At 34.6% G+C, this 21929-nt stretch overlaps 1 protein-coding gene across 1 annotated transcript in view; it reads right to left on the minus strand.

Annotated features, from left to right (window-relative positions):
• The window catches only part of PKHD1L1 (PKHD1 like 1), a 153491-nt gene that overhangs the window by 80688 nt on the left and 50874 nt on the right, over positions 1–21929 (minus strand). The window contains exons 28-42 of the mRNA XM_078072084.1: positions 19111–19221; positions 17855–18019; positions 16767–16888; positions 15055–15187; positions 14373–14568; positions 12523–12665; positions 11792–11896; positions 10980–11168; positions 10059–10229; positions 9257–9480; positions 7267–8251; positions 4173–4421; positions 3333–3482; positions 1344–1518; positions 209–365 (exon numbers count right to left, since the gene is read on the minus strand). Of these exons, the coding sequence (XP_077928210.1) occupies positions 209–365; positions 1344–1518; positions 3333–3482; positions 4173–4421; positions 7267–8251; positions 9257–9480; positions 10059–10229; positions 10980–11168; positions 11792–11896; positions 12523–12665; positions 14373–14568; positions 15055–15187; positions 16767–16888; positions 17855–18019; positions 19111–19221 (3275 nt within the window). The remainder of the gene's footprint in view (positions 1–208; positions 366–1343; positions 1519–3332; positions 3483–4172; positions 4422–7266; positions 8252–9256; positions 9481–10058; positions 10230–10979; positions 11169–11791; positions 11897–12522; positions 12666–14372; positions 14569–15054; positions 15188–16766; positions 16889–17854; positions 18020–19110; positions 19222–21929) is intronic.

Below are 21929 nucleotides of genomic sequence, written 5' to 3' on the forward strand. Positions count from 1 at the left end.
ACCTGAAATCTTAAAATGTTACTAATAAGCAACAAAAACATATAACTTTAAATTTAGTATAGTTACATCTCAGTTATTTTTTGGAGACATTAACAAAGTAAAAAGTCCATTACCAATTACTTAATCTCCCATAATGCTTTTCTATTTTTCCTCCCCCCCCACCCCATTTTTCTATTGCTGTGATTACTATACCCAACAGCACTTTTACCAGTCTGGCCATGCCAATGCTTCTGATGTTGACACACACTGGAGCCCACCCTGAAGAGGTGTGGGCATTTGTCATACAGATGATATATGTCTTGTTGGAATACTCAACATCACATTTGGCTTCGGCTATGGTGATGAGAACATCTTGCATATTTTCACTGTGAAGAAAAAAGGGGGAAAACAAAACACTGATGTTTTTTTCTCAGATTTCTACGTCACATTGTCAAACATTATTACTGATATGCCTTATTGCAAAAACCTTACTCTATGATCCATCAAAGGCAGACTGATACTTTTTCCGTACTAAGACTTCAAAATATGTGTTGAGAAAAAAGTAAACAAAGATTAAGAAGCCAGGAAATAAAACTGTACAAATTAGCAGGCATTCCAGTGCTGGAGGAAAACTGCCCGGGTTCAATTTATTGAGAGATTTTTTTGTTAGTCTCTAAACAGCTACTTTTGTAAGCGACTTTCAGGGATCCTTTTGTTTATGTGATATTCTCACCACATTCAAAGACTTTAGAATTTAATATCCATGTAAAAATGCAAGTCCAAGGTCTTAAGAAATTATGTACTTGTGGAATTAAAATTGCCTCCTATGATTTAAATGATCTGGGGTTTTGAAGTCAGCCTTACCCACTTGAAGAATGATGACAATGATGACATAAATTTGAGCCAAATAATGAATATGTTTAGGAAGAAGGAATCTGGCCTGTTACAATGAAATGGATGTGATGTATGAAGACATGTTTCATTGATCCAATGAAGCAGATCAAGGTTGGTGATGAGATGGTGAGGGAAGCATAACAAGATGTGATTTATTCTTGGGATCTGACTAGGATTTGGGGCAAGTTATTTAACCTCTCTAATTTCAGTCTCCTAACCATAAAACGGAATAAAAATATCTAAGAGGGTAAGGCAGGAAGTTTCCATGGGGTAAGAAGGTGCCTGACACAGAGTAAATCTTTGATAAATGTTAGCTATTAGTACTACGATGTGCCTCAAGCATGACTTTTGAGCAGATGGGTACACATTACATGACTATATTTAAGCACTGTTCTTGCACATGAGAAAGCCAGGAGTAATGGCGTGAGCCTGCATATAGGCACTGATGCATGTGTGTGTGAAGACAGTACCTGAAGCCTGATCCCGTGATTGTAAGTCTCGTGCCCCCTGCTGTACTGCCTCTCTTGGGATATATTTCGGCGATGAGTGGAGTCAGTAACATGGTATACGTAAAAGGAGTTGTGGACTGTGACAAATCCTTCCCGTTGACCACACTCACTTCACAGGCTTGCTCAGGTCCTCTGCCTAGGAGAAGAGGATCAAACCGAGGACAGTTCTGCCATCAGGCCTTTATTCATTCCCCAAACCCCCAAACATTTTCCATAACATCTTCCTTTTCCTGAAATTACTTCCAGTATACACAGGCTATATGTCAAGTAATAAGGATCTCTAGCAATAGCCAAAAACATCACAAAGTTCATGCATATGATCAAAGGGAAAAAACCCTTAGAACCTTCCTAGGAGCCTCTTACTGCAGACAATTCTGCAAACTTCCCTGCGTAGGGTTCCAGCCCCAGAGGATCCAACATTGCAAATCAGAGCAGGAAAGGAGGAAGAACTGCTAAGGCACGCTCATGGATTGCGGCAAGGCGTGACAGCTGGAAGCGAGGTAAGAGACAGAAAAAACACAGACACCCAGTACAAAAGTGTCCAAAGAAGAAGCAGAGCTGGTGTTAAGACAACTCAAAAACCTTGACAAATCTTGACAGCACTGCTGCCTTTCTTTAAAAAATCAGCATATAAACTGATGTTCAAATGATAAATAAGCTCATTCACAAAAATGTTATATTTTCTTCAATATTCTTTGTTTAAGAAGCCAGAAAAGAGGGGCGCCTGGGTGGCTCAGTTGGTTAAGCACCTGCCTTCAGCTCAGGTCATGATCTCGGGGTCCTGTGATCGAGCCCCGCATCGGGCTCCCTGCTCAGCGGGGAGCCTGCTTCTCCCTTCCCCTCTCCTTCTGCCCCCCACCCATCACTCATGCTTTCTCTCTCTCTCCAATGAATAAATGGAATCCTTTTTTAAAAAGTCAGAAAAGAAGTAAAAATGTTTAGAAAAGCTTCATCAAATTTTGTTTAAAAATGCATATAAACCATATCTTTTATTCACCTAGAGCATTCCTTTTCATTCTTCTTAAATTTCATTGGGTAATTAAAATTTGTTGTATACTTAAAATGTCAGATAGTTAAACTTCACAATAACCCAAGAATTAGGGTTAATAATATCTCCATTTAATAGGTGGACAAACTGAAACAGAGGAGTTTAGTTACTTAGCTGAGATGACATAGTAAGTGGCAAAATGAGATTCAGGGCTCTTGAGAGCCTGGGCTCTTTATCCACTAAATAATAAGAGTAATAGTAATAACAAGACAAATCACATATCCTATTTCAGATAGCATTCCAACCACTTTACATACATTAACTTATTAAACGTCACAATAATCCTATAAAGTAGGCGAAAGTTATCTCACTTTCCAGATGAGGAAACACTGAGGCACAGAGAGGTTGAATAACCCGTCCAAAGACACAGCTTGGGTCTGAATTTTGGCCATGCATTAGCAGGGTTTACACTCATGACCATTATACTCTCCTATCTTTAATGGAAACTAATCGTTCATTAGGAATTAAAAATGCATTCTCCATTTGGCATGCTCCGTTTATGTAATAAACTGAAAAACTGCAATTTATTATAAACAATTCAACCTAGCCAAATATTATGAATCTTGAAAGACATATAAACCTAGAAAACAAAGTTCTGAAGAAATTGTTAAAAACCTAACATAATAAAATAGAAAAAAACAACAATTCTTCAGGCTTTAATAAAAAATTTTTTAATTTCTCTCTTTAATTTTTGATATATAGTGTAATAGAAAAATACCTATGGCTTTGTTTTTCAAGGGAAAACTTAAATAAAAACTTTAAAAAAATAAAAATAAAATAAAATCAAGGTAGTCATAAAGGCGATTCAATTGCCCCCCCAAAACACAAAAACTTGGGAGAAGAAATTCAGACTCTGATTTCTTTAACACTAATCACTGCCATTCTTTTTCCTGACTACTCACCATCGTTACGTGGAATTTTACATAATAGTGTTGTGCGATCAGATTTAAGCCTGTCAACTGCACATTCTGAGCCACACACCAATATAGTTGAGGTTTGTGGATTAAACCCGGTGCCGGTCACAGTCATGGTCTGACCACCACCGAAGCTTCCTAGTGAAGACATACAAGAGGAAAAAACACAGTTCATGAAAAGAAAACCTCCTCTGTGTATTTATTTTAAAACCTGAAATGGAAGTAAGTTACACTAAATGAAACAATTCTTAGAACTGAAGTTATATTTTATATTATACTATATTATATTAATGCAACAAAATCTTTACTGAATAAATGTTACATCCCATCATTTATTTAAACTACTTCTAGGAACTAAAACTTTATTTAAGAGAGATGTCAAAAAAAGAATTTCAGAGTAGTCAAAAGATAAATGTAAAATTACTATTTTAATTAGGAGTACAGTGCTTATACTTTCTTAAGGTTTTTAACCACTAAAATAATTTTCAAATAGAAAAAAATACTTATTTATGTATTCATAATTACAGGTCAGTGATGTCTAAACATGATTTTATAAAAAATTTTCACATATAATCTGGACATTTTAAGTAGGATTAAACTTGAAGTTAATTATATAACACTAAGAGAAATATAGGCCATAAATGAATATTTAGAGATGATTAGCTGATACACATGCATGCATATTCGATGCATAAACAAAAATATTTTTAATGTGTTATAGGAACTACAAATTTTAGCATTGTTTGAAGAATTTTTTTTTTCTAAATAAGGTAAGTGTTTACTGAAACAATACAAACTATCTGTAGGTTCCTGCACATTCATGACTACCTTGGCTTGGATGAATATTTTGAATAGTAAGTGGGTACTCAAATACAACTGTGGACACGGCAAAGCCTTTTGTCTTATGATGCATTGTAACAGGAAAAGTGCCACCAGCATGATCTCCAATGACGCACTGCAATACGCTATCATTGACCATGGTTACGTTACACGGAATGTTGTCTATCATCACCAAAATGTCCAAGATATCAATACCAAAATTAGATCCAGTGATTTGAATTTTGGTTCCTGGTGGACCTTTAAAAAAAGAAAAAAAGCAAACAATATATCTAAATTCCAGTACTTATACATGCATTTAAAGATACACCTAATTACTCCCATAAACAAAATAATATCCAGTATTTCAAAGCTAATATATATAAATATATTTTATATATTTATATAAATATAAATATAAATATTATAAATATATAAATATTAACAAAACACAAAGTTAGTCTGTACCATATGTTACAATCTACAGCATATTTACAGTAAGTTATCTCAACATTCATTCTTTCCCAGCCCTTCTATCCATTCCACTGCATTCTTATTCTACTGCTATTGTTAATGTTAGTTCAGGCTAGTGGAGAAGAGGAAACAAGGGAAGAGAGACGATTTCGAATCAAGAATTATGAATGTCTCAGCAGGAGTTGTGGGTTGGAGTATATTTTAGGGATGGGGCTTACTATTTTTTATTTTTGGTACTTCCCTGCTATTGGCAACTCTTCTGAGGATGGATTAGTTTTCTTAATTTAAATACATTCAATATATATACTCGATAAATTATGATAGGTAAATAATTAGATGTAAGATAGTGTATACAGAAATAAGGAATTAATTTAAAGAATTATAAATGGAGGAGATTATGTTAAGTGAAATAAGTCAAGTAGAGAAAGTCAATCATCATATGGTTTTACTTATTTGTGGAACATAAGGAATAGCATGGAGGACATTAGGAGAAGGAAGGGAAAAATGAAGGGGGGGAAATCGGAGGGGGAGACGAACCATGAGAGACTATGGACTCTGAGAAACAAACTGCGGGTTCTAGAGGGGAGGGGGTGGGGGGATGGGTTAGCCTAGTGATGGGTATTAAAGAGAGCACGCATATATTGAATGGAGCACTGGGTGTTATACGCAAACAATGAATCATGGAACACTACATTGAAAACTAATGATGTACTGTATGGTGACTAACATAACATAATAAAAAAAAAAGAATTATAAATGAATGTTGATGTTGATGCCTTGAATAAATGTACATAGAACAAAGTACTTCAATTCTTCTGTTCCCTTCCTTCCTCCTTTTGACAAAAATGTATTGAGGGCATTAAACACAAAGAATTTGTCATAGGTCATCCAAATGAATACCTACATACCTAAATAATAAGTGAATAGGTACAAATCAATGTAACTTGTTACACATACAGAGTCACCAAGTAGTAGGCTGATTTTAATTCAAGTAGCAGTAGTAAAAAGAACCATATAACTGATCATAGTAAAGATCACTGATATTTAAATTGTCATTTTAAAGACCACAGATATTTACTAGATTTTCATGTTAGGAATAGTTTTAAGATATGAGCCAAAAAAATGTTTTTTAGGCCTTAAATTTTTAATTTTGTCTAGCATTTTCACCTTTCAAATGGAAGTGTTGTTCTAAGTGTGATCTATTATTTGTTTCCTTAGTAAATAAAACAGCTCAGTTCTCACTTGTCTGCAAGTCTTCTATCTTCAAATACATTGTTTGAAAGACACATTCAAAGAAAGAGATGGGACAGAAATGGTTCATGGAAATAAAAACATATGCCAATATCCAGTTCATCATTTGCAATGATTACAAATATATGGGGGAAACTATGTCATTGCTATCATTCATGTTTGCCTCTTTCAAAATTTTCTAAATGATAAAACTTGATGTACCAAAGAAAATTCCAATAGCAAACTTCTTGAAGGGAGAGAATACATCTTACCCAAACCTGACCACATTTTCTGGTAATATAAACTAAAAAAAAGACTATTTTTAAAAGGCTGACATTTAATTAGTTCTTTATTGAAGTTGCCATTCTAAGTTACATTATACAAATGAATTTCTTTAACCTTAGGTACTTGCATGTATAAGGAAACTAATATTTAAAAAGCTCTGTCCAAAGTTGCATCACTGTAAAGTAGAAGAACCGAGATTTGAACCTAGGCATCAAGGTCATGTTCCATCATTACATTATAGCAGCCTCTCTAGAATTCATTATGTAGATGATAAGCATTCTAAGAGCTTAAAGATGACCAGAAACAGCATAGAACAATGACAAAAAATTAAGAAGACATCTCAATCTATTCTTAGCTTGGAAAAAATGAGTTATGTTAAATCATTAAGTAAATCTTATTTCATAATATTTTATTTCTATCTGAATGGGTCAATTACCTCCTTAAAAAGAACTCTGTTGAGTTAATAAGTTAGTATCCAATTGTAGTTTCATGGAAATAAGATATACAGAAAAACTCTCAATGTTTAGTAACCTACTTCTGAATTTTACAGTTGTTTCCTATGCCTATCAATATTAATGACATAAATTAATTATCAATTTTAATTCATAGATATCCATCTATTTCTTCCTCATTTTGAAATTTAGGTCAAGTTAATGGGGATTTTGTTTCAAAATACAAGTTGGAATTTGTTTTTTTTTTTTTTAAGATTTTATTTATTTATTTGACAGAGAGAGAGAGACAGCAAGAGAGGGAACACAAGCAGGCAGAGTGGGAGAGAGAGAAGCAGGCTTCCTGCTGAGCAGGGAGCCCAATGCCCTGATGAGGGGCTCAATCCCAGGACCCTGGGATCATGACCTGAGCCGAAGGCAGACGCCTGACAACTGAGCCACCCAGGTGCCCCAGAAGTTGGAATTTGACTAAAAATTCTATCCCAAGAATGTGCAAAAAATAATTACAAAATGGAAACTACACAGAAAAATCCCATGTATTTATTGGGTTAAGTGGATTGTCTAAAAACACATCTTAATAATCATTTATAAACATTATTCCAATTCTACACTAATAAATGTTACTGATAATAACATATCAAGACAACAAAAGGAAAGTATTGGAGTACCTGTATTTGGGACAACTTCTCTGAGAAGTGGAGTATCTTCCAAGGCATACGTAAATGACAGAGGTGGATAGGTAACTGCATTAACAAGGATCTTCACACTGACCCTTCCAGCTGTCCCTGCTGGGGTGTAGCAGTGGACTTCACTGGAGCTGACAGAAATAATTTCACAAGGTTCATCCCCAACAGTGACTGTGGTGTTGCCTGGGGAGAAGCCGTTTCCTGTGGTCACCAATATAGTTCCACCAGCAATGCTTCCAGAAGCTGGTGTGACAGATGCTACCGCGGGGCTGCTAACAGTAAGGTTTCCCAGAGCCAAGCCTTTACTTCCCACCACAACACTAACAGAATGAAGTCCAGCTGGGAGGGGACTCACAAGAACAGTGATGTTATTTTCATTAACATCTACTGCTCTGAACCGTTGGTTTCCAATGAAAACAGCAATGTCCTCCAAGGTAGTGTCAAAACCTTCTCCTTCAATAAGAACTTTTACAGGTCCCTCAATAGAGTATGGGAAGATTCTTGTTACAACAGCAGTGCTGCTTTCTAAGTATGAAAAGCTGCAGTTCCCCTGACACCGGGCAGGCACTCCATGTATCAGAAGATCCACTTCCACGAGCTGTTGGGGAGCAGGAGATGTTTCACACTTGATGACTGTATAACTTACTGATAGAATTTTACAGGGAAAATCACCCATGAAGACTTCTACACCTGCAGAAGAAACTGCAAATCCAGAGCCTTTTATGGTCACTCTTGTCATTCCTGTAGTTGATCCTGCATTTGGCAACACCATGTCGATGTTTGGCAAAAGTACAAATCGCCTGTCAAATTCATTGGACAGCGTATTGATAGCCGTGCCCAGGTTGTAGACAGTTAATGTGACAATTTCCCTGATGCCAACATCCATTGAGTTTTGAGGGTCAATATGACATATAATCGAACTGTCACTACTTTCTTCTACAATACAGGGGTAGCTACCAATTGTAACCTGAAAGTAAAATGAATATGGAAACAAGTCAATACATTACTGTAGTGTGAACTTAAATTTTATATTAACAACAACCAAATTTTAAAAATTTAATCTTGTGCAAACTTTTTTATTCATAAAAATAATTTTGGGGGCTGATTAAGACATCTCTTGGATTAATCTTAAAACTAAATTATGACCACACATGAATGTTCATAGCTACCTTATTCATAACAGTCAAAAAGATGAAAATAATCTAAATGCCCATGACTGGTAAATGGATGAATACAATGTGTATATTATATAATAGAATATTATTTAGCCATAAAAAGAAATGAAGTACAGAAGGGAGGGGGGTGAGGGGATGGGGTAACCGGGTGATGGGTATTAAGGAGGGCACGTGTTGTGATGAGCACTGGGTGTTATATGCAACTAATGAATCGTTGAACACTACATCAAAAACTAATGATGTACTATATGTTGGCTAACTGAACATAATAATAATAATAATAAATACTTAGGCATTATGGGAAATCATTCTTCATTACACCAGGAGCTGTTGAATGCATCAAAAAAAAAAAAAAGAAAGAAAGAAAGAAAGAAACGAAGTACTGATAAACATGGAACAACATGGTTGAACTTTCAAAACATTATGTTTAGTGAATAAAGCTGGTCACAAATGACCATGTATATTATTCTATTTATAAGAAAGGTCCAGAATAGGCAAATCCATAAAGACAGAAAGTAGATTAGTGGTTATTTAGGGCTGGGAGGGTTGAAGAGATTGATGGTAATATCTAAGGGTTAGGGGTTCCTTTCTGGGGTAATAAAAATGTTCTAAAATTGGATGTGGTGATGGATGCACAACTCTGAATGTACTAAAGGCTACTGAACTATGCACCTTAAATGGGTGAATCATATGGTATATGAATTATATTGTAATAAAGCTGTTAGAAATTAAATTATGAGGTTGTGGATGAAACATTTTCCTTTTATTGAGTATACGGGAGATCTTTATATTCTTACCTTATTAGCACATGTGAGATTACTGAAGCCACGTCCAGTAATTGTTATCAATTCATTTCGTGTTCCAGCAGATGGACTAATGTTGTTTATAGATGGTGAAAAACAACTTGAAAGCTCAAAGACCAATCCATCTGAATTTTTAACCCTGGTATTGTTGGGGCCACACAAGGGTTCTGTTGCTAGGCAGCCTGCCACAGAGCTCCCCAAGTGCAAATTCACAGGTCCTTTAGGCAAAAGAACTGCCTGTAAGTCACGGATAATATTCTAAAACAAGAACTGTTTTCAGACTGCATTACTCTTTATTTTAATGGTGGTGGCTTATATTCTGTTAAAAATTGTTTTTGGTTTTGTTTTAATGACAAGAGGGGCTCAGGCAGTACAAAGTTAAAATAAAGACCTGGACAAAGGTGGTGTAGTAAAGAGAGAAGAATGAATATAAAAATTAATTTATTTTTCAATTTGTCTAAGGCCAGGTCTTATGGAGAAAGCAAAACAATAACATCATCTCACATTTTGATATATTTTGGGGGGCACATACAGAGTGTCAAAATTTCTTCATGCTACATCTCATCTGAGGCACAGAAGGATTCTGGGAGAATGGCAGGACAACATTAACATGGGCCTCATTTTATAGAATAGATTCCAGCCTCAGAACTGTCCAGATCTATCCAAGGTCATGTAGCTGGTCAGAGACAGAAGCAGGGTTATACCCAGTCATCTGCTTCCTAGTCCAAAAGGGTCACATGCACCCTCGGTCACTGGAGTAAACAGTAAAGATGGTTTCCATCTCTAACCCTCTTACCCTGAGCATATGTGGCTTCGGTGCTACCCACAAACAGGTGCAAGGGAATGTGCCTGGTTTCAGCTGGTAAAACATTAATGACTCCTTGGAGAAAAATGGAGCAAGCCTCATCAACATACCCGCTGCTATAATAATGGATTCCAGGTGAAGTAAATTGGTAAGAAAATGAGCCTGCCATAAAATAAGATCGTACGTAATAAACACAAGCAATTAACGCATCCTCCAAAAGAAATTTCAAATGATCATTCATACACACATGCAGATGACAGGATTCTTATTTTTCATGCATGTTATATTTCAACAGGAAGTAGTAAAGAAAGGACTCACTGGCTATAAAAGAACTATCTTCTATAATGAAATTACATTCCAGGAAGACAAGATCCGGCATTAATTTTTCTAGAAAATCATGTCCAGTCTGGCATAATTTACCACATTTTAAAGAAAACTTCAACGTTCAGTGAAAAACAAACAATACTCTGTATTCATGAGAAAAAAGTTCAAACTGCTATATATATAGAACAAAACATACAGTTTAAAAGGCACACTTTCACTGAGTTCTCTTAGGAGAAATACTCATTTGCTGATTCCAATCAACCGAAGTTTGTTACTTGCTACCAAGTTGGTATGATTAAAACACATACTCCAATTTTCTTTGTATTTTGCTTATTTTGATATTTTTTTGAATTGATTATTCCAGAATAAAGATATTTCTGAATCAGAACTCATCTCTGATATATAAAATACCTTGCTTACATTCATTTATAATATTTTTATAAATCTGCAACATTTTTACTACAGCAATAAAATGCCAACTATTTACACATATCATTTATGCAAAAGTATTTTAAATCTATACAACATCTCTTTATTATATCTAGGAAAGAGAAGCATGACACAAAATGCAACAAAGTCTAAGCATACCTGATGCAGATTTTTCTCTTCCATTCGTAAATCCTTTGCCATCATAAATTACACTTCCAGGGCTGGATACAGAGAAAACCCTATATCCTATTCCCCTAAGAAATGGATGTGCTTGCCAATGCCACGTCACTGTGTCTCCCACAGATATATTTAAGACTGATGGTGACCAGGCATAACCTAATCCATGTACTGGAAGCAAGAATTGAGACACATTTTTTTTAAAAAGGAAAAGGAATAAAAATTCTTAATAATTATCTTTGAAGTATTACATTTTTAAATTTTTATGTGCATAACGAGAAGTGAAGGATAAAAATAAACCACACACTTCCAAAACTGATAATCAAGAGACAATTTGAAAAAAAAATCAGAAAGTCAATAAACAAGTTGTTCAGAAATATCCCATGGAATATTTTTTAAAGCTGTGTTCAATTCTTTAAACATAAGAATTTTCTCAGGCATAAAGGCATGCCAAAGTCTATATAATTTCAATTTGAATATTTATTTAGAAACCCATGGCCAATAACAAACTACCATAACTCGGGAGGTTCTGTACTGAAGTAAAACCTAATGGCAATTCCTCAACTTGCAAATTGCAGTCTAGGCTTGTAAACTCAAGTCTACCACTGATTCATTCTATATGTGCCCCCCTATGTCAAGGGGATAAATTAGAGACAAACTATTGACAAATTATAGAAAGAAATAGCAATACTTTTTCCTCTGAATACTTTGAAGTATTAAATAAATAAAAATCAGATCAACTTCAGGTTGTAATTATGTTCCAGAATTTACAACATATAAATGTTGGCTGATACCTGAATCTTCTCCAATACTGGTAATCCTGAATGTATTCCCTGTTGAATGAAGAATACATTTTATGACATTTTCTGATGATGAAATCACATCACAAGGGAAGGACCCTAGAAAGAAAAGAAAAAAGATGGGGGAAAAAAACATTTTCTCAAATATTTTTTGTAAAACATAGAGATGAAGTATAATTAGTAAACAGTTAAGGCCCTGCAAAAGCTCCACATTTAGTAAAATCTCTGATACTTTTCTGAGAGCTATCATGTTTGAGTATTGATTAATTTTAGAACAGAGACTTTCACTTTTTAAAGTGTTTTATACATATTAAATATAAAATATTTATTGAAATCAAAAGCAGTTATTCAATTTCTCTTTACCACCTTAACCAAACACACTTAGCCTTTTATATGCTAATAGCAAAATAAAGTTTCCATGATTGAGAGTATTTGTGTAATAACTCAGCACCTAAAAGCACATCTTTTATTTTATTTTTTATTTTTAAAAAATATTTTATTTATTTATTTTTGTGAGAGAGAGAGTGAGCATGAGCAGGGTGGGTGGGGGTAGGGGCAGAGGGAGAAGCAGACTCCCCACTGAGCAGGGATCCGATTTGGGACTCAATCCCAGGACCCTGGATCATGACCTGAGCCAAAGGCAGATGCTTAACCAACTTAAGCGCCCTAAGCACATCTTTTAAAGTGAAAAAAATGATAACACCCTTTTGTGAGGGTGCTCTTACCTAAGAGCACGGTATTCTCAGTTGGTATTGTGCTGAACCCGAAACCCATTATAGTGATTTCAGTCCCACCATATAAAGAGCCCCTCTGTGGAAACATGGCAGTCACTTCCAAAGTATACTGTATAGAAGCATTCAACTTGTCTCTGCAAAAGAAAAATCAATAGATGTTTCGATGAGTTTTCCATGAGGTCCTATTGCTAAACTCTTATTAGGATATGATTCATTTAGGAAGAGGAAGTAGTTGAATATTTAATTAGACATTACTTTTTCGAACTAAATAATCTGATAATCATCATGACCTTAATTTGGTTGGATGGTCTGTGTGTGTGCGTGTGTAATAATAACATACATAGCATATGTAGTAATGTACTATATAAAATAATAATATATAATAATAGTTTTCCCCTAACAATGAAAATTAGATTTCTGAAAATCCCATGGCAAGAATAATTTGAGATGGAGAATCTTAGAATATTATGAGAAAGATGTGGTTATGAGAACTGAGGTCACAACAAATATATGATGTCCTTTAAAATATTTTATATATTCATTAGAGTAAAACATAAAGGCTGCATTATCTATAAGGGAATAGAGATGAAATTCCATACATTTTATATAAGAAATAAAAGTTTTGTGCAACTAATTTAAATTTATTATTCTATGTATGTTGGACACTTGTCATAATCTCCCTTCCCAGTATTTCAATGAGAGAGTTTTAAACTTATTTTGCTTTGTTATAGACAATGTGTCTGCTAGGAGACCATCGAAATGTACAGTGATTTTCTGACCTGGTATTTAGAGGAGACTCCTACATCCCAGCTCTCACCGTGAGGAAAATGAGTCTTTGTGTTAACTTTTAGTTCACTTCCTCAGCATACCTGAATTCATATTTCTTGAACTGTCACTGAAATAACCAGTTTTGTAGGCTGTCAATTCTGCTCATTATCTCCCTCATGCCAAAGCACAAACCAGCAGCTCTTCTGGAACCTATGTGAACTCTGCCCTGTGAATTGAAGAGGGGATGTAGTTCTGGGGTTCATATTTACTGTTGCTTATCCTCCTTTACCTCAAAATTCTGCTGCAATAATCTCTCCTATTCTGACATCAGGTGTACCTGCCTTTTTTTTTTAAATCCCTGTATTTCAGTTTCCTCTTTTTCTAAGTATTCTAAATCAGTACTTTTCTTATGCCAGAACTAAAATTTTACTAAAATTTTAACAAACAGCTTCCGGGAAGAAAATACTGAATAGTAACCTAAAGGAAATAGCTGGAGAAGGATTCTGTCCTCCTCTCCTTTATGGGCAACTCCTACCCATTTCTTGGCTTAATTGTCACCTTTTAGAGAATGCTTTCCTGTCCCTCAGGAAAAGTTAGTGCTCTCTATTATATGCTCTTACAGACCTGCTACCTCTTACTCATAGCCTTTTTCACACTTATAATTAAGTTATTGATGTAATCTTCTGTTTGAAATCTGCCTCCCCAACAAAACTGTGGGCACTACTAATAGTGGAGGACATGTCCCTCTTATTCTCCACAGTGAATCCAGCACTAAGCAAGCGCCTGGCCCTTACTAATTGCTTGATAAGTATTTCCAGAATGAAAAATATGTGATGTATACATAAACCTAGTTCCACAGAGAATCTTACAACCTAACCTGAATGGTATTGGCCTCAAAACTAAGCACAGATTGCACTGTATGAGATATTCTCAGAACACTTTGCAAAAGGAGATGTAGATAGGTGAAAAAAGCAACTGAAATATTATAAAGTTAATGGTTATTTCTTTTCTTATCCCCAAACCATTGGCCCCATGTATTCCACAACTCCTCAAGCTTATGGACATTACTATACCTTGTTGATGCAAAGCCCCAGTTTCTGACTTCTACATAGATATCATGTTTTCCAGGAGACAACTTGGGCAAAAGACATCTAATATCTGTGAAGTTCCACTGAAAAATCTGACAGGGTTTTCCTCCAACATATACCTCCACGTTTTGTGTGATTTCATTTCCAAAGTTATAACCCTTAATTGTTAAATTAACTTCTCCTATTATTTTAAAAGAGAATAAAACTTTTACAAGAAGATTCAACTTATTATATGGCATAAAATTTGCATATTAAATAAACTAACTCATTTCTTATCTTTTGTTGGATTTAGGAAATCCTAATGCTTGCAGAGGCAAAAGAGAAATCAGTGAAAGAATTGATAGCTGCCATGTAGAGATAAAATTCATTTTTAATTGTTTCACAGGAAAAAAAAGATGGCAAAGTACTTTCTAAAAAACTTAACATTTTTCTCCTTATTACACATGTTCAAAGTGAAATAATAAATAGACTAATGTATGCTTAAAAAAAACTTGTGCCTGGTTTTGCTTTAAGAAACAACTGCAGAAGAAACTATGCTTCAAAAACCTTTCTACAAATAGTTCACATTTATCTATGTGATGTATATATATCTTACATATACATGTTTATCTTACATATATCTTACATATATATGTCAAATGACTGATCTTACTGAAATTTTTCTTACCTTGTATTGTTCGTACTTTTGGACTAAAATCAGTTATAACTGGAGTCTGTAAACAATTATAACTATAAGCATCCTTTGCTGTGGCTTGAAATCCATTGGTAATAACTGAAATATCAACTGTACCCTCAATTCTCTGAAATAAGAAAAAAAAATTAGAAAATATTAAATGTTGAGATAAAGAAATCCAGTGGCTAAAAACAAATAGAATTATTCAAAATAAACTGCTGAAGATGTTTGGCTTCAAAGTCATGAATCAGAATCATTTTTCAGATATTTAGAAAGCTGTGGTATCCAATGTAGGCTACATGTTTTAATTTTTTAGATAAAGGTATACGATATAGTAGTTTTGAGGATGTTTATGACCAATTTAAATGCATATTAATTATTGGACTCCTAAGAACTCTGCAATATAGTTAAGATGCTCTGGACAAGAGACTCTTATTTTTTAAAAAATTTTAAAAGATTTTATTTATTTGAGAGAGAGAGAGCAGGAGCAGGGGGAGGGGCAGAGGGAGAGGGAGAAGCAGGCTCCCCACTGAGCTGGGAGCCCCAAGCAGGGGCTCGATCCCAGGACCCTGGGATCATGACCTGAGCTGAAGGCAGACACTTAACTGACTGAGCCACCCAGATGCCCGCCCCTGGACAAGTGACTCTTTTAAATTGATAAAGCAAAGGTGCTAAAAGTTTTGACATTTTGTTCTTAAAACATACTCAAATGTAATTTTTTATTCCTCTTCCCTGACAAATCACATTATTATATCTTTTTGCTGACCTAGTTTCAGAATTGGAGACTAAGACACTTGGATCCCTAAGAAAAATGTTTGGCGCTTTCGCTGATAGAATATCTATACACTTCCCAATTAGGAAAAAACGCTTTTCCAGAATGTAGTATTTGCTTAATGTGCACTCAGCACTTAAGTGAATGACATAATTTAAACAAAGTTTTTGTTTACCATATCCTCCAGATTTTCATCATCATTTGGTCCAAAACGTGTTCAAATTTACTTTTCCTATAGATTTCAACTACATAATACCCACACTGAGTCTGCTCAATTTTTTTAATGTTACTTACTGGATTCAGCATTCTTTTGCACATAATAAGCAAACAAGAGTCTTGGTTTAAATCTAGACACTATTTTTTACGATAAAGAACAACGATTGGTGCTAAGATACAATATTGCATGAGGAATTTCACGGTTTTTTTTTTTGTATTTGCTTTATTTATTTATTGTCAACAAACTGAAACTTTAACACATTTAAGACATAAATTCTTTTTTTAGAAATAAAAAATGTCTAGATTTGCTTCTCTGAATTTTTTTTAGACTGTTAGTACTGAATGTTTTCATCCTGGCATTTACCTGGTCAACTCTCATTCATCCTTCAAGTTCTGATAGGCCATCAATTTTTCTGTGAAACTCTTTCTCAGCCTCTCCTCACTATATTTTATTTTTACTTTGTATCTATTTCTATTAATTCAAGTGGAACACACGGTTTAACACTGGTTTATGTGTCTGTCTTTCTAAATGGTAAGTATCTAGAATGTGGATATAATGCTTCATATTTGGATCTTAGCAGAGAGATGCTGGAGAAATAATTGTACAGAACAACACTGTAATGCCACAGTTTCTAGGTAAAAATGTCACTTGTTTAACCTACTGAGATGTTCATAAGTTTTTAGGAAAAAAAAAAATGACTGAAATCAGATGCCTTACTTTTGGTGTTCTGCAGGTTATCTTATTCAAATCCCCTTCAATCACATTGCAGGTTTCATTTCCAACTAATACCTTTGAATTTTCATTAAAGCCAAATCCAGATACACTCAGAAGAGTACCACCTTCAAAGGGAAACAACAATAACAATAATAGATCGACAATAACAAAAGGAAACTTTGGCAAGAATCTAACTCATCATTCAAGAGTTAGGCTGGCAAAGAGATGGGCTGGCAAATAATCAAGGACCAGATCTGAGATGCATATAATCACCACCCCATCTGGGAACCAGAGCTCTGAAGTCTGGAACCATAAAGCAACTGGGCTAAGTGATTTCATGAAATAACAGACTTGGAACCACCCTTTGCTTTGGGGCATCACTAGCAGCAACTATTTTCCATATAGTCCTCTTCATCCTAAAGAGAAATTATGCTGTTTCTATATGCTCAACCATTCTGTGGGTGGGAATGAAGTGAATGAAGACTCTTCCCAAATCTCAGATTTTACTATCTCTAAGTAAAAGGAACTAAGAAAAAATCCCAACAAAACAAAAATAAAATAAAGTAAAATAAAAACACAAAACACACCGAAAAGATCAAGACCAAAGCAAAAATCCAAAACTGAGCACAGTCAAACCAAGGCAAAGGAAATGAAGCAGGACAGGAAAAATGTGTTATTTTCTCTCCATCTTCTGCATCAGCCTTCCTTTCTCCGATTTGTTCCTGGAACTTTTTCTGGGTCAAGTAGCTCCACTGAGACCATGGTTACAAATGGAGCAGCTTGTAAGCAGAATAATAACTAATAAATCTTATCTTGACATAATTGATGAGCTTGTTATAGAAACATGTAATAATTGATGATATTAATTCAATAACTTAAGATGTAAGTATAAGCAGTCGCCCTCACTTGTGCATCATAAGAAACAAAAGAATTAGTCAGCCATTTAATCACTGTGCCTTCCAAAAGGGGAGTCTCCTTTGTTCTCTCTGAGGGAGCTTGGGGTTCTTCTCCCTCCACCCTGTTCTAGAAACAGTGCAATGACATGACAGAAATGGATGCAATTTTCTTTGTTTAGAACAATTAACTATTACCTGCCAGGCTGCCAGAAGCAGGCCAGATGTGTGAGATTCGATTCTGATACGTGAAATGGAATGTCTGACCCTCTACATTCCGTGCTAGTCCAACATCAGCTACGGACACAGCAATTGGGAAATGGCCAGAACTTCCATTCAGAATCTGGCACTTGATCTCATTTTCTGGTAATTAAAAAAGAAAAGCATGATAAATTAAATATGTTTGTAAGATAAAATTACTGAAATTTTATATTTGTAAATATAAACATTGGCCTTCATTTTTATACCCCAAGAAATGTATCTAAGGAATACGTCCCTTAATGGGACGAAAGTCTTTACAAGCTACCTGATGTTATGAATCAGACACTGTTAGAAAAAAGCTAGGTGAAAAAATAATAAAAGCAAAGTGAATGATTTGCTCCTGACTTCTACTGTGGCCAAAACCAAAAAAGGTTATTGTAATAATAATTTAAAAGTCCTAATCTATAAAATCATTTATATCAATAATTCTAAAAATGTTGGTTTAATACATGATTTATGTCCAAAACTAAGTAAAATATCAGGTTTCATCAAGAAAGGTGATCAAAACCTAAATGAAAACCTATCCTTCACACTTTATTTAGAACAGTATATGTACATTTATATTACAAGTGCATTATTGACTTAGATCTCAAGAATGCACAGATATCTAAATTAAAAACAACTTAACTATATGGAAGGTGAATTTGCTTATGTAATTAAAGTTAAAGAAAATACCTAGGATTATGAAAGATAATTTTTAGGGAAATAAATAATCATGGTTTTCACTTTTTCAAGAGTAGAAAATGTGAATAATCTTGAAATTCTGTGTTAATGGGTAGAGATTTTGTTGGGACTAGAAGTCAGGGAAGATGGCCATGTCCTTTTTCTGCATTACTAATGTGACATTGTCAAAGCATGGGCAGAAAGGACCATGGAATACCAGAGTAGCAGCTTATATATTTTTGTGTCCCAGAAACATACCAAAGAAGGAGAGCTTTTATATAATCACTTTATGAGGGGAAAGGAACAAAAATTAACTGTTATGGGATAAAGACACTGTACAGTACTAAAAGAATTAGTTTGTGGTCATAAGCAAAGATTAAAAAGTGCATTTATCCAGAGAAGTTTGCCAATTTCATGCCCCCATAGCATACTCTATAGGAGAAGTATTATTCTAATACTGCTCTTTGAGTCTACTTTCTCTTAGAGAAAAACAATTAGCTGTAATAATAATAATTTTACAAAGAACCTACCAACCACAGAAAGAAGAGAGCAACCCATTGGTCCAACTGAGACTGATATAGTTGAATTGGGAGAAAATCCAGAGCCTGATATGGTTAGAATTGTGCTTTCTTCATAGGTCCCTGAAAATGATGATTTTAAACAACAATATGAAAGTGAAAAAAACCACAGAATCTGTTGTTATAAAATCAAATGCTTTGCAGAGAAAAATAAGCCTATCTTCTAAAGGCTATAAACAGCCTATAAGCAAGCAGGGAAAAAAGACACATATTTCCCAATGGTAAATTTTTTCCATCGAATTGCTCTACATTGTTTCATGTTTTAAATCTATGTTGATAGGGATTAGCAGAAGAATCATCTGACTGAAGTATAGAATGACATATGGAAAGGAAAATTGCTGTTATGACAAACAAATTAAACAGTCACCTCTATATGGTAACTTTTACTATGACAGAAGTGCTAGCACAAATTCATGAGAAAAGGATGAACTGCATGCACAGTATGTGTTGTGGGCACTTTCCACTTGTGATAAAATAAGATTCCTCTATCTAGGGGGACACACATCCTAAAGTGCCAGAGATATTACCAGGGCACACCCACTGTCTCTGCACCTTATACTTAATGTTTTTCCATTCACTCTAGTGTCCAGATTTGATTGATAAATGATACGGTCACCCTACTTATATGACATCACACACAACATGGATTCCACATGGATTTAAATAGCTAAGAATGAAAAATGCCAAACTCTAGAATTCTAGAAGAAAACATAATCAAACATCTTAACTTTAATGTAGAGATGGGTTTCTTAAATAAGATTAAAAAGCCATGGTTAACCATAAAGGAAAAGATAAATAAATTGGACTAAATCAGTGATTGAAATGGTTCCATAAGCAAGATACTAAAAGTGCAGGTGACATACTGGGAGAAGACATGTGCAAAGGATTGGTAAACATAATATATAATACACAGCTATAAGGCAACAGAAAAAAGACAATCTGATAAATGAATACAGGATGTTAACAAGCAATTTGCAGAACAAATAACCCAAATGTCCGAGAAACATATGAGAAGATGCTCACATGCATTACTCCTCAGGGAACAGACAAATTAAGATGATGATGAGATAACCCCTTTCACCCATCAAACTGACCAAACTTAGGAAGCTGATGATACCAAGTATTGACAAGGATGTGGGGAATACGGCATTCTCATGCCTGCTGCAAGTACAGGCACTCTGGAGAGCAATTTGGTTATCTAATAAACTGAACACACAAAAACTTGTTTATTATCCAGCAAGTCTGTCTCTGGGCATATACCCTAAAAAAGCTCTAGCATGTATGCAATAGGAGATTTGTGCAACAAAGTTCAATACAGTTATGTGTAAAAGCAAAAAACTGTAAACAATCTAAATGTCCATCAATAGAGACAAAAATAAATCGGTATATTCATGAAGTATTTTAAAATGATGAATTGGACATACATAAAACCATATAAATATTTCTCAAATGAATGCTGAATGACAAAAGTCAGATGCAAATGATATTTACAGTGTAATAGCTCTGATATTTACATTTCAACATCTCTTTCATAAGCTTAAAAAAACTGGCAAAATTACCATATCTGCATGTTATATACAAAAGGTATTAAAAATGGCATGGAAGAATACACACAAAATTAATTATTGTGACTGCCTCTAGGGAGATTTGTAAGGACTAGAACCAGAGATTGTGCCTTGAGAGGACTTTAGCTATTCCTATAATATTTCCCTTCTTAAATTGATGATTGGAAGTAAATATGACAAAATGCTAACAGTGCTAATTTTCAATGAAGAGAATATAGGTGTTTTTTACAGCATATTTATACTTTATTTTTAAATTTATCAAAATAGGGCAAAAGGCAATTCAGATTATTAATTATTTTGAATTAAGAAACAATTTTTTTCAGGAAGTGCATATAAAAATGGAAATTCATTACAAAATACAAGGATAGATGTAAAAATATAAATACCAAAGGACCATAACCAAATGAGAGTTAATCAAATACTTATCCTTGATGGTTTTGACCCCCTGTGACATGAATTGTCCCAAAGTAATATCATTACTGTAAAAAAAAGTCTGAAGAACATATTCTTTCAACACAAAGATGTGGTTTTTAAAATTTCCCTTTTTTCTCCTGATACATAATTAGCAGATTAATTTTCCTACTAGCCACCAAGATTAAATCTGAGATGGTAGCACCTGAGCTTATCTTTCTGACTGAAACAAAAGGCCACTCCTAACAATCCTTAGTCCTGCTGTTTACTTCAGTACTTGGGAGTTCAGACACAAAGTGTAATCACGTTTTTTTAAAGTAATAACATATTATGAAGATATGGTACAATGTTTCGCCCAAGACTGAGATCTTGGCAATATTTTTTCTCTCCAGTTCTCAGGTCTAGGACCTACTTATTTTCTTTTACTAAACAGCAGCCGTCTCATTACCAGCGTTGTAGTACTAAATCTCCTAGAAGTGGTCTCATATGATCAAAGATTCCTGTTAATACCCCAGCAAGCAGAATTTCATGAAAATGCCTCATCAGAGTGAAATTTTAGAGGCTGATTCTAACGTGGTGAAACTGGAGAAGAAGACTGGGGAGTCCAACTTCAAATACGATGTTTTTTTTCAAATATAAGTAATAAATGCTCTTTTCACAGCTTTCTGATCTGATAGATTTTTTTTAACTATGTAGAAATGTTTGCTTGCCTGAGTTGGTGAAACTAGTATATTAAAAAATCATTATTAGTATACAGTTTTGTTAGTTGTCCTCCACCCTCTACTCCAAGTTAAA

The sequence above is a fragment of the Halichoerus grypus genome, chromosome 5, assembly GCF_964656455.1.
Source record: "Halichoerus grypus chromosome 5, mHalGry1.hap1.1, whole genome shotgun sequence".
NCBI classification, from domain to species: Eukaryota; Metazoa; Chordata; class Mammalia; order Carnivora; family Phocidae; genus Halichoerus; species Halichoerus grypus.